At 56.0% G+C, this 17,245-nt stretch overlaps 1 protein-coding gene across 9 annotated transcripts in view; it reads right to left on the bottom strand.

The window, feature by feature from the left end:
• Positions 1-1,724: 1,724 nt before the first annotated feature.
• SFXN5 (sideroflexin 5) overlaps positions 1,725-17,245 on the bottom strand; it is a 132,094-nt gene continuing 116,573 nt past the window's right edge. For 8 of the 9 annotated variants that reach the window (XM_055241041.2, XM_063616829.1, XM_055241043.2 and 5 more), the window contains one exon: positions 1,725-4,726. In XM_055241041.2, the coding sequence (XP_055097016.1) occupies positions 4,649-4,726 (78 nt within the window). In that variant the 3' untranslated portion in view covers positions 1,725-4,648. Of the gene's footprint in view, positions 4,727-10,961; positions 16,677-17,245 lie in introns of those variants that run through there. The other variant, XM_055241040.2, reaches the window with a different exon arrangement.

Here is a 17,245-nt window from a genome sequence, read left to right as displayed (position 1 = left end):
GGCGGGCCCCTTCCCTCACTTCCCCTTGGGTTTACATGGGGTATTCCAGGAGAGGGTCTGGTGGTCTGGGGCCTGTCTGTCCATTTGTCCATCTTCTCTTTCCCTTTGTTCTCTTCTCCACCCCTCCATGAGGCCCAGGGAACTGGGGTGGGCTCCAGATTCTTGCTGTGGCTGAGGAGGTGTCCTCGTGGGGAAGAGAAGACTGGCCCTGGCCTTAGGCAAGGCTGCCAGCATCTGCCTCGGTGTGCAGGGTGGAGAGTGAACACTTTTCAGCCACTGCCCGGAAAGACTCTTGGTTCTGCGGGGAAGGGTGGGCGTGCAGGGCTGAGGCCTTGTTGGAAGTGGCTGAGGCATTCCTGTTTTGGGAGCTAATTGGTGGCAGAGGGATGGCTGAGATGGCAGAGGCTGCAGCAGCTTTAGGGGACTGAGGGAGCTATGAAAATGAGGCTAGGCCCCTGGGGCATCAGGAAGAGTCACTCATCGTGGCCTCCATCCCCTCACATTCTGACTCTCCTTCTAACCGTGGCCTGAGTGAGAGGAGGGAGGTCCGATGGGCCAGGCGGGAGGGGATGGGGGCAGGGGAGGCCACATTCCTGGAGTGTTAATGATCTCTGGGCTGGGCAGGAGCTGAGCCCCCAAACCAGCTAAAAACAACAAACAGCTCCCAGGAGGGATTTGTGTCTGTCCTGAGAGTCAAGGATTTCCGCCCGCCCGGATGGAGGCTGTGGCCTGTGGAGCTCTTAGCAAAGAAATTCCCCAGAGACCAGAAGCCTCCTGGCCCAGAGGCATCACTTGCGAACAGCTCCGTCCCCTGTCCCTTTCTCTCCTCTCTCTCTCTAGTGGGGAAGGTCCCAGCACCCAGGAGGGGAGGCAGGCCCTCCCCCACACACCTGGGAGTGGGGAGAGGAGTCTGGGTACATTCCTCCTCCAGCTTTCCATCCTTACAACAGTCCAGCCGAGTGATGCTGTTCTTGGCATTTTATAGATAAGGTCACCAAGGCTCAGTTAGAGTAGGTGTCAATAAATGTCTGACCAAATTGATGGGTGAATAAAGGAAGCATCTAGCTAGAAGCCTGTCATGCTGGGCCAAGCTGCGGCTGAAACTGGGGTCTGTCTGACCCCAACCAGGATGGCTTTCCACCTCCCTGCCCGCTTCCCTGCAGGGCTGGACTTGGTAACTCTGGGGGCTGCCTGGAAGAGGAGGAACCGTTGCTATCAGGAGATGCCCAAGTCCTAGCCCCAAGGGATAGTGGAGGAGTTAAAAAGAGGCAGAGATCTCAGGGCTGGTACCATGCACACTGCAGCCATGAAGCACCTTTCCACTTGGCTCAAACCTTCCCTCCCCAGGAGGCCTCTCTTGGCCCCAGGTGGTCCAGAAATGACCCCCTCCGGCCTCCCAGCCTCATGGATATAAACAGTATGGGAATCTACCAAAAGTCTTACTTACTCACGTTCCTTGAGGGCGGGCTCCTTAGTGAGTGCTCAATAACAGCTCTGTAAGGGGAGTCCTGCAGAATTTCACTGCCCTGTGCCCTCACATGGTCTCCATCCTTTCCTCTACCCTTCCCTCTGGGCCTCCCAGCTGGCCCGATCCATCCTGGAACCTAGGTCTGCACCTTCCCTGGAGGTCTTTCCACAAAATCCTCAGGCAGTCCTTCCCTTTTCCCACTGGGTTCCATATGCCACTCCTCTTCCCACCCACAATTCACAAAACCACACCCTGATGCTTTAAATCCCGTATTTATTGCCCGAAGCTCATTAGTATTACACAAATCACATAGATTGAGAAATTTTCTGAGGTTAAAAAGACACTGCAAAGGCCCCTGGGAGTGGCTGAGGCTTGCGTGTGGGGGCCTCACTCTCACTGGGCCAGGCTTGAAGACCACCCTGGGTCTGTCCACCGGCCTTTTTCCTCCTCTAGGCTCCTGCCCTTCTCCCAGGCCAGAGGCCAGAACTCGAAAGAAGTCGGCTCATAACCAGGAGGTGAAAGGGGTCCGTCGGCCAGCTTGACTCCATGGCCAGCTTGACATCTTGGTCCCTGCACCCTCACAGTGCTGTCTGGAAATGGAAGAAGGGCACCCCCAAGCCTGAGGGAATGTTTGAAGTGACCAGAGGAGGGCCAGGCAGGGACACCAGGGATGGAGAACCATTGCAGGCGTGGGTTGTGTTCTGGCACAGCTGGCCAGCCCCGCCCTGACTGTGGGTGAGGCTTAGCCTCCACCCCAGGCATGAACCAATCTGCCCCTCAGGCCTCCCTTCCTCTGGCCTCAGCAGAGTGGGGCATGGGTGCTGGGTGAAGGTTTCCCCTCACAGGGCTTTCCAAAGCCAGACCAGGGCCTAGTGGCATAGCCCACTGTCCCTCTGTCACCCTCACCCTGGGCTATCTGGATCCTTTGCCACTGTACCGCCACAGGAGCAGACCCCTCGGCTCACCTGAAGCTGCATTTGGGAGCATGACGGAAATCATCCGGGAGACAAAAATGAGTTATGAGATGCTGAAGCCACAGGCTGGGCCAGGGCACCAGGCCTCTGGCAGGGGAAGGGCGGGAGGGGGGTGGGTAGGCAGTTTTGGTCCCAAGATAAAGTGCACAATAAGACCCTATGATAGATAGGAGCAGGGTGAGCTTGAAGTGAGCTTTTCAAAAGAGGACCCAGACATGCCAGCACCTAGTCCAGGCCTAGAGACCAGCACAGCGCAGCAGTCACCCCCACTCCCCCGCTGTTTTGTCCTCCAGGCTTGTCTAAGCCTTCTCCCCCTCCTCACGGGCAGCAGGTGGGCTGCTCCTCAGGAGAATGGCAGGCCCCTCAGAGCAATGTGCTGCAGAGCCAGCTGGTGGGCACTAGGGGCTGGCAGAGAGGCAACAGCCATGCCCATGGAAGACCCACCTCAGCACACTTCCCCTGCCCTAAGATGCCACCCTGCAGCGGCCTCTTCCTACACATGAATGTTCACCTCTGGCCTAAGTCTCCCCTGAGGTGGAGACCCCAGGGGAGGGAGACCCGGGACTGCAGGTGGACGCTTCCATTCTAGGTGGGGTCAGGAGGGGGCTGCACTGAGGCTGGTGATTCCCCCTGGTTTGGGCCTTTCAGATGAGGGGTCACCCTGCTCACACCCACCCCAGGCTCTGCTTCCCTCTGTACACCTCGCTCTTCCTTCCTGGTCTGCAAATGGGAGGGAGATGGGAGCCAGCAGCAAGGGGCCTCTGAGGCTGCAGGAGTGAGAGGCGACACACGAGTATGGCCCCACCATCAGGCCCAGGCTCTATGTTACCTCCTCCACCAGAACTGTAAAGTGTTCGGCAAAGGTCAACTGCTCCCGGGATATGGGGGTCACATACAGAAGGCAAGGTCCAGGTTCTGAGGCCAACTGCTGGTCCAAAGGGGCCTGCCCCCTTCCCAGTCCAGAGTCCACACTGGGCACATGCCCAGGATGACCAGCATCTGAGCAGGACAGGCAAAGACGAGGTCTTGCTGGAGGAGCCAGTGGGAACCCCTTGATCCAGTCTTCTGGTTTCAGACAGGGAGTGGAGGCTCAGAGAAGGGAATGAACTTGTCCGACATCTCACTGCCATTTAGTGCCAGAGCCAGGGCCCACTGCTCCTGGGTTGATGCTGCTTCTCTGAGAGGTGTCTACGGAGCTGGCTTAGGCATTCTCAGGCATGAGACCTTCCTGCTTAGAAAGGGATGGGATGGGGCAGGCAGCCTTGGTGGCTGGAGAAGCTCCGCAGAAGGCAGCCAGCCCAGTCCAGCTCTACTCTCAGCCCCAGTACCCAGCATCCAGCCTGGGGCCTGGAAGGAGGATCTTCTCGAAGAGGCCAAGTGCAGGTCCATGGTTCCTGCCAAGCACCATTCCTTCTCGGGGTTTCCTGCCTGGAGCTGGGATCACTTCAGGGGCCCTGAATCAGTTAGAGCTCCACGAAGGGGGACCCTAGCTCCAGGGTCACTGGGCTTCACTCAGAGGGACTGGTTCTGCAGCTCTGGAATGGATGTGGGCTGACTACATTCAGAGCCAGCTGCCCACAGAATCTTGCAGAGGCCTCCAGGGCTCCCTGATTCCCTGGGCCACTTCCTGAGGACGCTAGTCATGGCTAGTTCATCCTGTGGGGTGCAGACCACCTTCTCTCCCCTCCCCATGCCAGCTCAGGGAGCCATCCGGGCTGGCCATTGTAATATCCTAAATTTACCAGCCTGGCCACCAAACCAGCCCAACTCCAGGCCTAATCTGGCTCCCCTCCACCTGTCCTCCTGCCACTTCTGGTCAGCTGAAACTAAGGCTCAGATTTGATTCTGATAAAAAATAAAAATAAAAAAGGAACCAAAGTATAAAAGGATTCTAATTCTACCCCATGGGCCCTCTACAATTTTTCAGCTTCACACATAATTGTGCTGAGTGGAGTTTTGACAACCCCACATAAGGCCCAGAAATGCACTTGATTATTTTTTTGTACGAAATGTGTTAGAACTCTTCTCGCCTATGTTAAAATGTGAATGGGTCAGTCTCCCTCCACTGCAGGTTGAGCACTCTCCCAGGGGGCCCAGGACTGCTGGGGTTGGCGTGCTGATCCCTGCAGGTGCAGCCGTGAGTCTATGGCCCTGCCCCTCAGCTCCCCGGATGCACAGTGCTCCGTCCCCAGGCTGCTGACCACCCTCACAGCCCCTTGTTGTACACCACTGTCCGGCTGCTCGTGGCCTGGGCTATCTCCGGCTCTAACTGGGATGTTTCAATCTGTGAAGAGAGAACAGAGAGGAAAAGTGGGGGAGTGGGAAGGGGCAAATAGTGGGGCTGGGAGCTGCAGTGAGGACCACCCTGGGCCCCAGAGCTCTGCCCCCTGCACCCCCGTGTCCCCCCCAGCCAGGGCTCACATGCCCTACCTAGTGACACATCTTCCTTCTCCACCGCCCTCCCGCCACAGGGCTCACAGCATCCCTTCCAGCCCAGACCGGGTCTCTTTCTTCTGATGGTGTGTCCACGTGAGTGGACATCCTACACACTGGCCTCTGAGTTCTGCATCTCCCTCACCCCCAAGAACCATGTCCGGCGCACTGCAGACCCACCACAGCCCTGCCCAGGGCCATTCCCTGGACCTGATGACCACCCAGGGCTGCTCCACCTCAACTCCTTCCATCCAAACCCCACCCTCCTGGGCTCCTCAGTCGCCTGTCCTTCCAGCACCCCACTCACTCCTGCTTCTCTGTTTCTAGTCCCCTAGACCTGAGTGCCCACACTCCACTCTCCCACCACTCAGTCTTTACATCTTCCCCTGCAACCCGGACTCCAGGGGCTATCCCTTCAGCTACTCCCTAGCCCAAGGGTCCCTCCCACGCTGCTGGCAGAAGCCCTGCTTCGGAGAACCCCGCCATGCACCCCACTCCTACTTGAACCTGACCATGTAATGGAGACCCTCAAAATTCTCTGTCCTTGACTTTGGCTGGACCCCCAACCACTGCAGACAACCACCCCACCCCTGCCCCCATAGCCAGGTCAGCTCCCTCGCCCACTCTCCAGAGGCCACCGGACACCTGCTCTGCTCTCCTCTCCTTGGCCACCCCACCCGCTGCTCCCACGCACTCCGGGCAGGTGAGACTTCCTCTTATTCAGGGAAAAAGCTGAAGGTGTCAGAGGGGAACCCCTCAGCTTCCCATCATCAAACCCGCTGCCTTTTGTGTCCATGCACCTGCCCTCCTCCCACCCCACAGCTGCCATCCCTCCCCTCGCAGGACAGGACCCCACCTGGCTCCACCTCCCCTGCCCACTCTGGGGCCCCCTCCTGGGTCATCCTCCCTCTCTCCCACCTTTGCCCATTAGTGTTCCACACACAGGAACCTTCTCTGATGACACCTCCCCTTCATCCCAAGGCAGGCCCAGCTACTACCTGGTCTCTCTCCTCCCCAGCAGCCACGTTTCTTTAAAAAACTTAGTCTACACTGGCTGTGTCCACCTCCTTCCCTCCCACTGACTTTTCAACCCACAGTAAATCTGGCTTCTGTTCTCACCACACTCCAGAAAAATCTTTCTCTCCAAGGTCACTGCCACCCCCCCACTTCACGACACCCACTGCACGCTCCTCAGGGTCCTTGGGGCTTGGCCTGGCTGGGCCCTCTTCTCTGTACATGCCCTGGGTTACCCCCACACCAGATTTCTGCAGCCTTGTTTCTCCCTAGAGCCTCAGGTTCACAGCCGCCTGCCTGCCAAACTGCTGTGGACATCTCACAGGAGCCTGAACTCAACCCACCCGAAATGGAAATGAACCTGCCCTCTCCCCTGGCCCCACTCAGCTCCCCATCTCGGGAATGACACCGCCATCCAGTGGTGCTCTGCCCAAAGACTCTGGAGCCTTTTTACGTTCTCTCCCCGTCCCTCCCCACAAGGTCTCATCCAGCCCAGTCCGTCCCCAACCACAGCCAGTGCCGGCCTTCTAAACTGCAAGTCTTCCCATGCCTCTCTTCACTGTGAAATGGCTCCATGGCACCCTGATCCTCAGGGATCAAGTCAGACTCCCACGCCACCCTAACCCTTGGACTGGAGACACAGGGCACATGGACTGATTTTGGTTCCTCACACACCCTGGGCTCTGTCCCTACTCCAGTCTTTGCCTGAGTTGTCCTGAGACACCCCGTCCTACTTCCATTCCTGCCCCCACTCTGCTCTCCCGTCTTCAGCTCATCATCTTTCATGTCTCAGCTTTAGACACCTTCCCTCCCCCAGACTGGGCGTGGCCACCTCTGTGGCCCCCATAGCTCCCTGAACTTCTCATATCCCCGCCTCTCCACATTAGATCACAAGCTCCCTGAGGCAGCGGACGTGCGGATCTGTCTCGCCCCTGCGTCCTCACAATGCTGGTCCACAGTAGGTGCTCCCTCAGTGTGGAATACATGGGCAGAAAGAAAAGAGCACTGGAATAGAATAGGCACTGGAAGACGGGGCCCCCCTGGAGACACCACATCAGTCCTGATGTTGGGCTTTATCTCCAGGGACTGAGCCTGTGGGGATGCCTGAGCCCCTAGCTTGAGGGGGGCAGGTAAGAAAGACACTACTGCAGTGAGAAGGTCCCCGCCAGACATTTGCCCTGGACAGTCAAGGAGGCACAAGGCCTCTTGCAACTTAGGTTGGTTGAACTTGGTTCTATGCACCCGCCATATGTCAAGATGTGGCAACCCTGGGAAGTGGACAGAAGGTGGTACAGGCCCGCCTGGCCTTCGGAGAGCTCTGTCATGTCCGGGCTGTGCACAGTGGAGTCCCCGTAAGAGGGAGTGTAGTGAGGACTAGAGCTGGTGGGCACAGTGGGAGAAGAGAGGACCCTTCCTCTGTAGTCGCTGGTATCCCATTACCCAAGTCTGGTCACCCGAGAGGGCCAAACAGAGGAGAGCCAGGCTGAGGGCCCAGGCCTCTTCCCCACCCCCTCTTCTCAAACCACCTTCTCTCACCCCACCCCTGCCACCCCCAGTCCCCTCCACCCTGCCGGCTCCCCTCATCCCCACGCTGCCACTGACACAATGCACAGCGCCCACGCTTAAAAATCTAAATGCTTTTGAAAATGTTTAACCTAGTTAGACAAATTAGCAAAAATTTGTGCAAAACAATTTAGGTATTTAAAATATTCAATGTTTTTAAAAAACTGGAAAACTGTTCTTAGCTTTCAGCTGCAAAAACCAACAAAATATAACATCCCAGCAATCTTACCATGAGGTGTAACATAACCCTTCGGGAAAGCTGTTAAACAGCTACTGAGGCATCCTGGGAAATAGCACTTCATTTATTCAAATGCACATATGTCAGGCTTTTGCACCATATGTCATTCCAAGCTATTTACAGTAATAATTAAATCTTAATCAACGTTTAACCTCTGTAAAATGTTTGAAGAATCCTAATCACCCTTCAGACTGCACTAATGAAGGAGAAATATATAAACATAAAAGGAAAATGATGCATAGATATCACGCTGGAAAGAACAGTAATTGCAAAATTGTATTTCTTTTAAATATAATCAGTAAATGATGTAAAGTAAGCCAAGGAGTATTTTAAGTTAAGACATCTTGGATGTCAGAGGTGTGAGCAGCTAATTTTGTTCTGCTACCCATAACAGATGTAGCATATTTTATTTTAGTGCCATTATTAGCAACTTCCCATGCCGGCTTTCACTGAAGCACTGAGGCCCACATTAAAATCAGAGAGGCTGCTCAGCACCACCATGCAGGGCCACGGCCCACTGTGCCCACTGCCTGGAGCATGCTGGCCCGGGGGAGACCGAGGCCTCCTCCTCCTGGCACCCCATCTCCCATGGGCTCCCCGCCACACACAGGGCAGCAGGTAGGAGCAGGGGGAGATGCAGGCAGTGGGAAGGCTCCTGGGGGAGGTGGCTGAGGGATCAGGAGCAGGGGCCCCAGGACAGAGCTGACATCCTAGGCTTCCTCTTTCATTTCAAGTCAGTCCACCCTCCTGTCAGCAGATGTTGATGGTCACCAACTCCAGACACCCAGGCTGGGCACACAGAGGGGGACAAGACCAACTCATGCCCTCTAGAAGCTTAAAGTCTAGAGAGGAGTTGGCTGGTGAAAGCAGATGGAGTCCAGAGAGACAAGCAGAGTGCCATGGCAACTGGGGAGGGGTTGGGAGTTCCAATGTATTGATGAGGCAACAAGGAATGAAGACTTCTCAGAGGAGGTGAGCCAGGAAGAGAATGGAGGATTTTGATCAGAAAGGGCAGGCCAAGCTGGCTGGGTGAAGAAAAAAGTGCTAGCTGGCTAGCATGGCCTGTTTCTGGGAGGCGGGGCAATGTTGGACATGGAAATGTGACAGGAAATGGAGGTGCGGCTGGGACAGGCAGAATCTTGTAGGCTACATGAAGGTGTCAGCATTTTATCTGAGGGCAGTAGGGAGCCACAGAAGGACTTTGAGCAGGAGTGGACCATAACCCAGACTCTGTTTTTTTTTTCTTGAGATAGGATCTCGCTCTGTCACCCAGGCTGGAGTGCAGTAGTGTGACTGCAGCTCACTGCAGCCTCAAACTCTTGCCTCAGCCTCCTGAGTAGCTAGGACTACAGGCATATGCCACTATGCCTGGCTAATTTTTAAATTATTTTAAAAATTTTTACAGAGACAGGGTCTCGCTATGTTGTCCAGGCTGATCTTGAACTCTTGGCCTCAAGTGATCCTCCACCTTCCGAAGTGTTGGGATTACAGGCATGAGCCACTGTGCCTGGCCCTAGACTGTCTTAGAAAGGTCTCTCTTGGGATAGTGGGTGTGGAGGATGGACTGGAGGGGTAAGGAGGGGTTGGGGAGGCCTCCTGGGGAGCATCTGTGGGAATCAGAGAAGTGCCAGGTCCTGCCCTATGATGCTGCCAGTGGGGGCAGACAGGAGGAGCCTTTCTGAAGATGAAATCCACAGGAGTTGATGACCAATTCCACGTGGGGGTGAGAGGGAGGTGTTGAGGATGACTGTGCGTTGGATGACTCCTAATTCTAGCTCAGGAGCTGGGGTGGCTGGTGACGCCATTCTCGGAGGGAATATGGGAGGGGATGGGCCAGGGTTGGGGGTGGTAGGCTCGGAGTGGCCACATTGAGTCTGGGGTGCCAGTGGGTTCCCCAGGTGGACAGGCCTGGGAGGCAGATGGGTCCAGGGCCCTGGAGCTCTGGGCAGGAGAAAGCGCCCGGGATGTGTGAGCATAGCCAGAGCCTTCAGAGTGGAGAGCTCGCCCAGGGAAGCAGATGGAGGGGTGGGTGCCAAGGCCTGGGGAATAGGCACATTTGAAGGGCAAGTGAAGGGAACAAGCCTGTGATGGTAGCCTTGGGGGACCAGCCCGAGGAGCGGACGCAATGACAGAGGGTGCCACAAACACTGAGCAGCCATGAGCGTCAGAGAGAGTTTTCTGAGAGTTGTCCCAGTGAGGGCTGAGAGGCTTTGGTCTTGGCAACTGGATTTCAGTGACTGCCTGGGGTCCACATTGCCCGACCCCCACCTCATGCTGATCCTGGTTCACAGCCTCTCACTCTATCCCAGGCCAACTTAACTGGTCATTTGTTAGGACCCCTCCAGCTCTCTGGCCATGGCCAGGTGTTGGGTCGGTGGCCACTATCTCTAGGTCTCATGGGTATTGGGACCACTGGGGTCCTCCCTGCTGGGCTTGGCTGGGGGAGGCTGCGGCAGGAACCCCTGAGTTGCCTGCTCACCTATATGTGATGTTTCCTCCCCTGTCCACCAAAAACTAAGCGTCTCCCTTGAAGACCACCTCTCTGAGGTAAGTGTGGGGCCAAGTTTTCTCCAAGGGAACCACATCCAGGGCCTTGCCTGGCAGTGGCCTCTGGACCCATGGATAAGTGAAAGTGACTCAGGTCTGAGCAAAGGCAATAGAGCATCCCTTCCTGCTGCCCAACCAACTCCAGCCCGCAGAAGGCCAGAGCCCCAGGGCAGTGGGTCGAGGGGCAGAGACTTGGCTGTGACCACAAACTGGCTCTAAGGGGCCTTCTCTGGGGATAAGGGGATGAGGAGAGAGGACAAGGAGTGGCCATAGGGAGAAAGGGTGGCCCAGGCCCAGGCAGCCAGCTCGGGGCGGGCTGGAATCCATGGGCCGTCATCTCTTCCATCTGGTAGGCTCCTCCCCGGGCACCCGAGAGCCAGTCAACAGGGGCCCCCGAGGGAGGGGGTGTCTGGGATGGAAAGCCAAAGTCCTGGAGGGCAGGGGCTGCAGGGATCATGAAGCACTGGCTGATGGTCACCCCCGCCACAGAAGTGGGCTGCCAGGATCACCCTGCCCTGCCATGAAGGAAGCAGTGCCGCCCTGCTAGCGCTCCCTGACTCCCAGGCAGAACCTGCACACCAGCTCCCAGCCAGCCTCCTCGGGATGTGCCCCTCTCCGTATCAGAGTGCCACCCCATCCTCCCAACCCCCCTCAGACCTTGCTGCCCCTCCAGGAGATATCCCCAGACATGGAGCATCCTATCCAGCATCTCCCCAGCCTCCCGGGCACCCTAAGGCCCAGCTAGAACAGCCAAGCACCTTCCCTTGTGGCGTGGGAAGGGTTAACCTTGAGCTATTTGTCTCTGTCTCCTGGCTCACTGTGGGTGGGGGGCTAGAGTCAGGAATGCATTTGGGGCCACCTCTGCCTCTACAGCCTGGGAGCACACACACACCTGCAGCCAGGCCAGTGGATAGTTTACATATTTGAACCTGGAGCTAAGGTGCGGAGACATAAACAGGAAACTGGATCCCCCGCCTGTGCCCCATTCTCGGGGGCTTTTACCTACTACAAAGAACTTCCTCCTCCTGGCCTTTCTTCTGATGGCTTTTCTGCCTCCTTTTCAAAGGCATGGGGCTAGCGGGGGTGGGGTGTTCGGTGTGATCCTGTGACATAGCTCAAAGCCACCACTTGCTCCTGGGCAGAGGTCTGGGCTTCTGAGGGTCTGCAGAAGGTGGCGACATTGTCACAGGGCCCAAAGCCCAAGCAGGCACCTGGCTGACCCTGTGTGCCTGAGGCCTCTGCCAGGCCTGGGACCGCTTTGTCCACTGGGCCCAACATCCCATCCTTTCTCACCAGGGCTGGGCAGGCCTCATGTCCTGTTCCATCACACACACATCCAGGCCCCACCTTTGGGAGAGCTATCTTGAGTGTCTTTGAAGAGCAGAGGCATTAGGCTGGGGCTGGGGAGCAGTTGAGGCCTAAGCCTAGACCCCTGGACCCCTGAGTTAGGCTTCTGGTGCTGGCTCTGGGCTCCCACTACCTTCTCAGTGAAAGAACCCTCAGCTGGACACTCCAGGCCTTCTGGGACTTTCTCCAGCTTCTTCACCCATCAACTGCTGTCCATTTTCTGTACATTCTAAGTATACGCTTTGAGTCCTGAGTCCAGGCTATATCCTGACCCTCTAAGGCTGCCTCCTCCAGGAAGCCTCCCTTGATCTTCTTAGACCAAATCCATTGCTGCTGCCTCTGTGTCCCCAGCACAAGCTTTTATCTCTATCCCATCCCCAGGCATAGGCTCATTTGCACTCTAAACAGGGGTGACTACAGCAGTCCCCTGCCCCACCCCACTGTGAGCCGCTCCAGGCAGCTCGGTATCCCTGTGCCTTGTGCACAGTAGGTCCTCAGTAACAGCTGAGTTAAGTGACACTGAAGTGCCTCGTGGGCAAGAATCCTGTCTTACACTTTTCCGGCTCCCCTGTGCTATGTGTACCCAGCAAGTGCTCAGACCACACCCTGCCCCCTACCATTTTGGAGCTTTGCACCATTCCTGGGTGCCCTCTGGTGGACCAATCTCAGAATCATTCTCTGTCCTCTATCTTCTAAGCTTTGAGGCCTCAGTTTCCCCATATGTATGCTGGGAAGATTTTCTAAGATCTCCTGGTGCCAGCATGACAAAATGGATAGGATGGCCTTTTGGAGGCTTACAAAACCTGCATGATGCTGTGTAAAGAGGACAGGACCCAGGGTCCCCACACTCAGCCCCAGCCCCGCTCATTCAGCTCACAGGGCTGAGCCTTGCTGCAGGTCAGGCATGGTCCACTTTGCACGTATTAATGCCTTTAATGGAAGCTCTGCACAACCAAGCCTTCTCCCTCTCTGTCCTGGATTCAGCTAGGTGTCCTGGAAGGTCCTGGAAAGTCCCGGAAAGAACTGTGGGGAAAAGGCTGTCAGGCAGCCCCGCCGAGGCCTGTCACCCGGGCATGTGTGCATGTTCTTGCGTGCACGTGTATGTGTGCGAGCCTGTGTGCACGCGCAGGTTTGGGGTGGGGGTGTGGGGAACAGGCAACATGACAGGTGGCGTTGGCGTTCTAGGCTCTGAGCGGCTTTGCCATTCTCATCCGTCCCTCCTGGGGGGTCCTGTGGGCAAACTCCAAGAAAGCAGCAGGCGGGGAGGCAGCAGATTTCTGACGGCAAAAATAGCCCACTTTAGAGTTCAGTAGGGACTGATTAAACCAGTAAATGAGAAAAACCCCAAACAAACATCTCCAAGCAAAGTAGGAGATGGATTTGAGACTGGAGGGGAGGAGGCCCCTGCTCTGGGAGACGCCGAATGCTGCTGTAGACTCAGGAGGGATGCAATGTGCCCTAGACATTGTCTCTGGCCTCGCATCAACCCTGGAAGAGTGGGAGAAGCAGGGACCAACAAAGTCAAGGTGAACCCAGATGAGCCACACTCTGTACTAGGTGTTGATAAAGAGCACCAGTTCTCAGCCACAGGGACACCTTGTGTCAGGGAAGGGAGAAAGGTCTATTGTCCTAAGGAGGAAGATGGAACACAGAAAACACACCACCAGAGCCTACACAGGTGAGGTGAGACAGATCTTGGTGGGGAAGATCAGGGAGGACTTCCTGGAGGAGGAGCCATTTCTAGACCAGCTTGAATGTGGACCCACATTCCAGCTTATTCCCAACTCTTCTCCATTCTTGGTTGGGGGTCCAAATACTTCCTCAAAGAAAGATAAGCTGGGGGACCTTTGCTTCTGGTGGCTCACAGCTGTCTAGCCAGGCTGGTTCATCAAAACCACCATTTTCATCAGGGCTGGTTAAGAGGGTGGAGATAGTGGAGGTTCTGGTACCCACTGAGGGTACCCACATTTCTGCCCATACAGGGAGGGTATGCCTGTTTCTTAACCCTGAAAGCTATAACTGGGGAGGCAGGAAGGAGTATGGGGTGGCTGAGGTTGGCCCTCCTGCCTCATCTACTGCATGGGTGTGGCCTGTAAGAGCCACCCTCTGGGGCCAGGATGAGACATGGCTCATAACTGGGGCTGAGCATATGGGGGGAAGGCTTTAGACTTCCTCAGAACATGGCTTCTAATCCCCAGAACCCTCTAGAGCTGAGGTGAGTGGGGGCTCAGCTGAGAGGGAGGAACATGGGGAGTTCCCAGGGCTGACATGGGAGGCTCAGAGCAGGAAGCCCTGGCCCTGGGGGACTCTTAGGCTGTCTTTTCTTCTAGTCGAGGTGCTTGGTAAAAGCTAGAAGGGGCAGGAACAGGTGGGTGGGGGTACAGGGGGAGGCCGGTTCGCTGCTGAGGCCTCAGGGAAGGCAGAGGGCAGAGGCCAACAAAACCAAGGGAACAGGCCCACAGGAAACAAGCCTCCTGGCCAGTGAACCTCACTCCTGCCCCCAGGGGCCCCTGCAACAGCTGAGGCAGAGAAGAGACACACGCTCATAGCCTCCAGCCCCTACAAGGGCGGCCCAGGGCCCTCTCCCCTCCCCGCAGCCCCAGCCAGGAGGCACACTGCCCAATCTCTCATCCCCACCCCAGCCCCCACAGCTGCAGGGAGGACAAAGGAGCCAGTGAGGGTCTAGGGGCCGTAACACACATTCCCAGGAAGGCTAAGGCCCTGCCCACTCGCCATGCCCAGACCCAGAGGGTGGCTCCCAGAGGGCACACCCTCGCTGCAGGCCGGGCACCTGAGGGGCAGCATGTAACTCAAGTGGACTCACTCAGCCCACTGTCTAGCACCAGGGCCCTGTCTTGAGTTTTCACTTCCCTAATCTTAGTGGGAGAAACTTAGTTCTTACAGGAAGAAACTTAGTTCTAACACCTCATCTTCCAGCTGGGGAAACTGACGTCTTTGAGGTTAAGACCCAAGGTCATATGGAGAGTTGAGGCAGAGGGATGCCAGCCAAAGGGGCAGAGGGCAGACCTTGGGACCACGGGACAGCCCCTCCACCCCAACATCACCTAGGGATGAGGTCGAGCTCCCGGCTGCCCCCACTCTCCGTACCTCACTCATCCACAGACAAGCCCCACCTTCTGTGGACACATATCAACCTCACCAAATCAGCTAATTATTGACAGTTGGTGAAGAGGAGATTTCACTTTTTCCTCCTGTTAAACTGCTCCTAATTAGTTCCCTGTCACCACGGCTGGCTCGCCTGCCCGCCGCCCGCCCGTTCACGCAGTAATCCCGCTGCACAGTGCCTCATTAACCTTTTGCTCCTCTCCTGCCGCCTGCCAACAAGACGAAGACAAAAACAGATTGTTGAACAATGGCTCTGGCTTGTACGTGCAGCCCCGTTCCCCAGCCCCCGAGCTCCCGGGGGAAAAGTGGGGAAAAGAGAGGGGACTGGGGTGGGGGAGAGCCCGAGAGGAATCAAGGAAGGGAGAAAGAGGCACAAAGAAAGATTGAAGCAGAAACAGAGGCAAGGACGTGGGGAGGGGCCTTGGCCAAGGTACTGCTTCTTGCTCCAGAGACATGAGGTTCATTAAGCAGGATTGGAAGTGCTCCCAGGTAGGGCACACCGGCTGTCAGAGTTAGAGGGACATTTGCCACCACCCACTACAGCCTCTTGTGGTAGCCAAGCCCATGTTCCTGGACACTGGACCCTGCACATCTCCCTCAGGGAAACTGAGGCCCCAGCGTATGCCTGTGTTGCGGTGGGGAGGACAGAGAGGACCCCACTTGCCTGGAATCCAGAGCCCCAATCACCAAAGGGGGCAAGGCCAGAAAGGCCACCACAATCTGGCCCTACCACAAGGGAGGCACCCAGCACCAGCCCCACCTATAGCGGCCCCAGCAAGCTGCCGCACAGCCTCTGCTTTAGGTCCCTCATGACCTGTGCTGTCACCTGACAGTTCTTGTTTATTGAGTTTTGTCTCCACCACCAGCAGGGAGATTCACTAAGACCACAGGGCTCCTACGTGGCCATCCTGGTAACAAGAAAAATGGGAAAGTGCCCAGGCTCCAAGGGGCAGAGAGCAGATTCTGGGTGTGATGGGCCCATCCATGTTTGGGGACAGGCTGGTGGGGCAGGCCTACAGCAGTAACCTCCAGATCCACCAGATCCACCAGATCCGCCAGGGCAGACCCTGTACTCCCTGCATGGGCAAGAGGATGGGTCCAGAAGGGAGCCCAGGACCTGTTCCCCAGTTCTCACAACAACAGGAGGTTCCCTGCCCTACCTGTTGGCCCTTTAGCCTCCCTCCAGCCCCTCCACTGCCCAGCCCCTTCCTCAGCTCTGGGTTGGAAAAGACATAAACACTGACTCCAAAAGGTCCCTGTGAAAACGCAATTTCCTGTGGAGGGGAGGAGGGCTGGGTGAGGGCACTGGGATGTTCCTGCTGATAAATTAGCAGCAAGCAATCTGGAGCCCAGAAGTGGGCCTCCTCTTTCTATAGTGAGGTGTGGGTGGGCTGGGGAGGGTCACAGAATTCTTCTGCCTGGGTACAAAGCCTGCTCCATCGTCAACAACTTTGGATCTTGGACAAGGTACTTAACCTTAATGTGCTTCAGTTTCCTCATTGGTAAACAAGGAATATTGGTACCTACCTTGGAGAATTCTCAGGATCTAGGCCCCCTTTTCTCCACCATAGCCAGGTAGCCCCCTCTACTCAATGGACCCAGGGACTCCATAGAGGCCATGCCTTCCCGCCTTGGGCTCTGGGCATTCCTTCCCCATCATTGCCCTCTCTCCAAGCCCCCCAACCTCCATCTCACAGTTTTTTTGCTGTTCTCCCACAGTTCCCCATCCTTGAGCTCAATCCTCTGAACAAAGAAGAAACTGAATACCATGTTGCCTCCTAGACTGCCATGTCTAGCTATGCCACCTAAGTCTCCTCCACTCCTAGTCCTCTCTGCACTCACCCACTCTGCAGAGAGCCCCTCCTCTTTGAATCGCCCGAGTCCTCAGCTTCCACGAGGCTACTCCATCTGGGTTCTCCCTGTGCCCTTGGCTGCTTCTTCCCCTTCTTGATAGTTTTTCTTCCTCCTATAGTGGACCACATCCCCTTTCTCAGCTTAAACTCCCCCCCATACACTGAAGGTTCCGCATCTCCAGCCAAACTCTCTCCCCGGAGCCATCTGACTGTCTAGGAATCATCTCTTGATGTTCAATGTTTTAGACTTAAGGGGCATTAGGAAGACTTAATACAGTAAGGCACGCCGAGCTCCCAGCATGCTGCCTGGTCCAATAGATATCTGGCAAATGGTAGCCATTATTATTATTTGTAGTCTGACCCTCAGTATCATTTTAATAGGCAGAACTACTAATTTGAAAAGAGCAGACAAAACTCTCCCCCAGGAACTGAAGGAAGGATTGAAGTCCTTGCCTCAATCTCTGGGGTTAATGAGTTGGAAACTCCACAGCAATCACTGCAGGCCAGCCATTCTAGGAACTAGTTCCTAAATTCTACCTCCGAGTCCCCTGATTAGTTAATTGGTGTTCCAGTGATTACTTCTGTTGACAACCTTGGTGGCTTTTGGCAAGGCTGGGTCAGCCCAAGCAAGTCCAGACTTATTGTGGCAAATCCCACTGGCTTCTGGGACGTGAGACATGAT

The sequence above is a fragment of the Symphalangus syndactylus genome, chromosome 14 (genome assembly GCF_028878055.3).
Source record: "Symphalangus syndactylus isolate Jambi chromosome 14, NHGRI_mSymSyn1-v2.1_pri, whole genome shotgun sequence".
Lineage (NCBI taxonomy): Eukaryota > Metazoa > Chordata > Mammalia > Primates > Hylobatidae > Symphalangus > Symphalangus syndactylus.
Note: the sequence above shows the minus strand (reverse complement) of the source record. Positions and strands in the feature narration are given on the sequence as shown.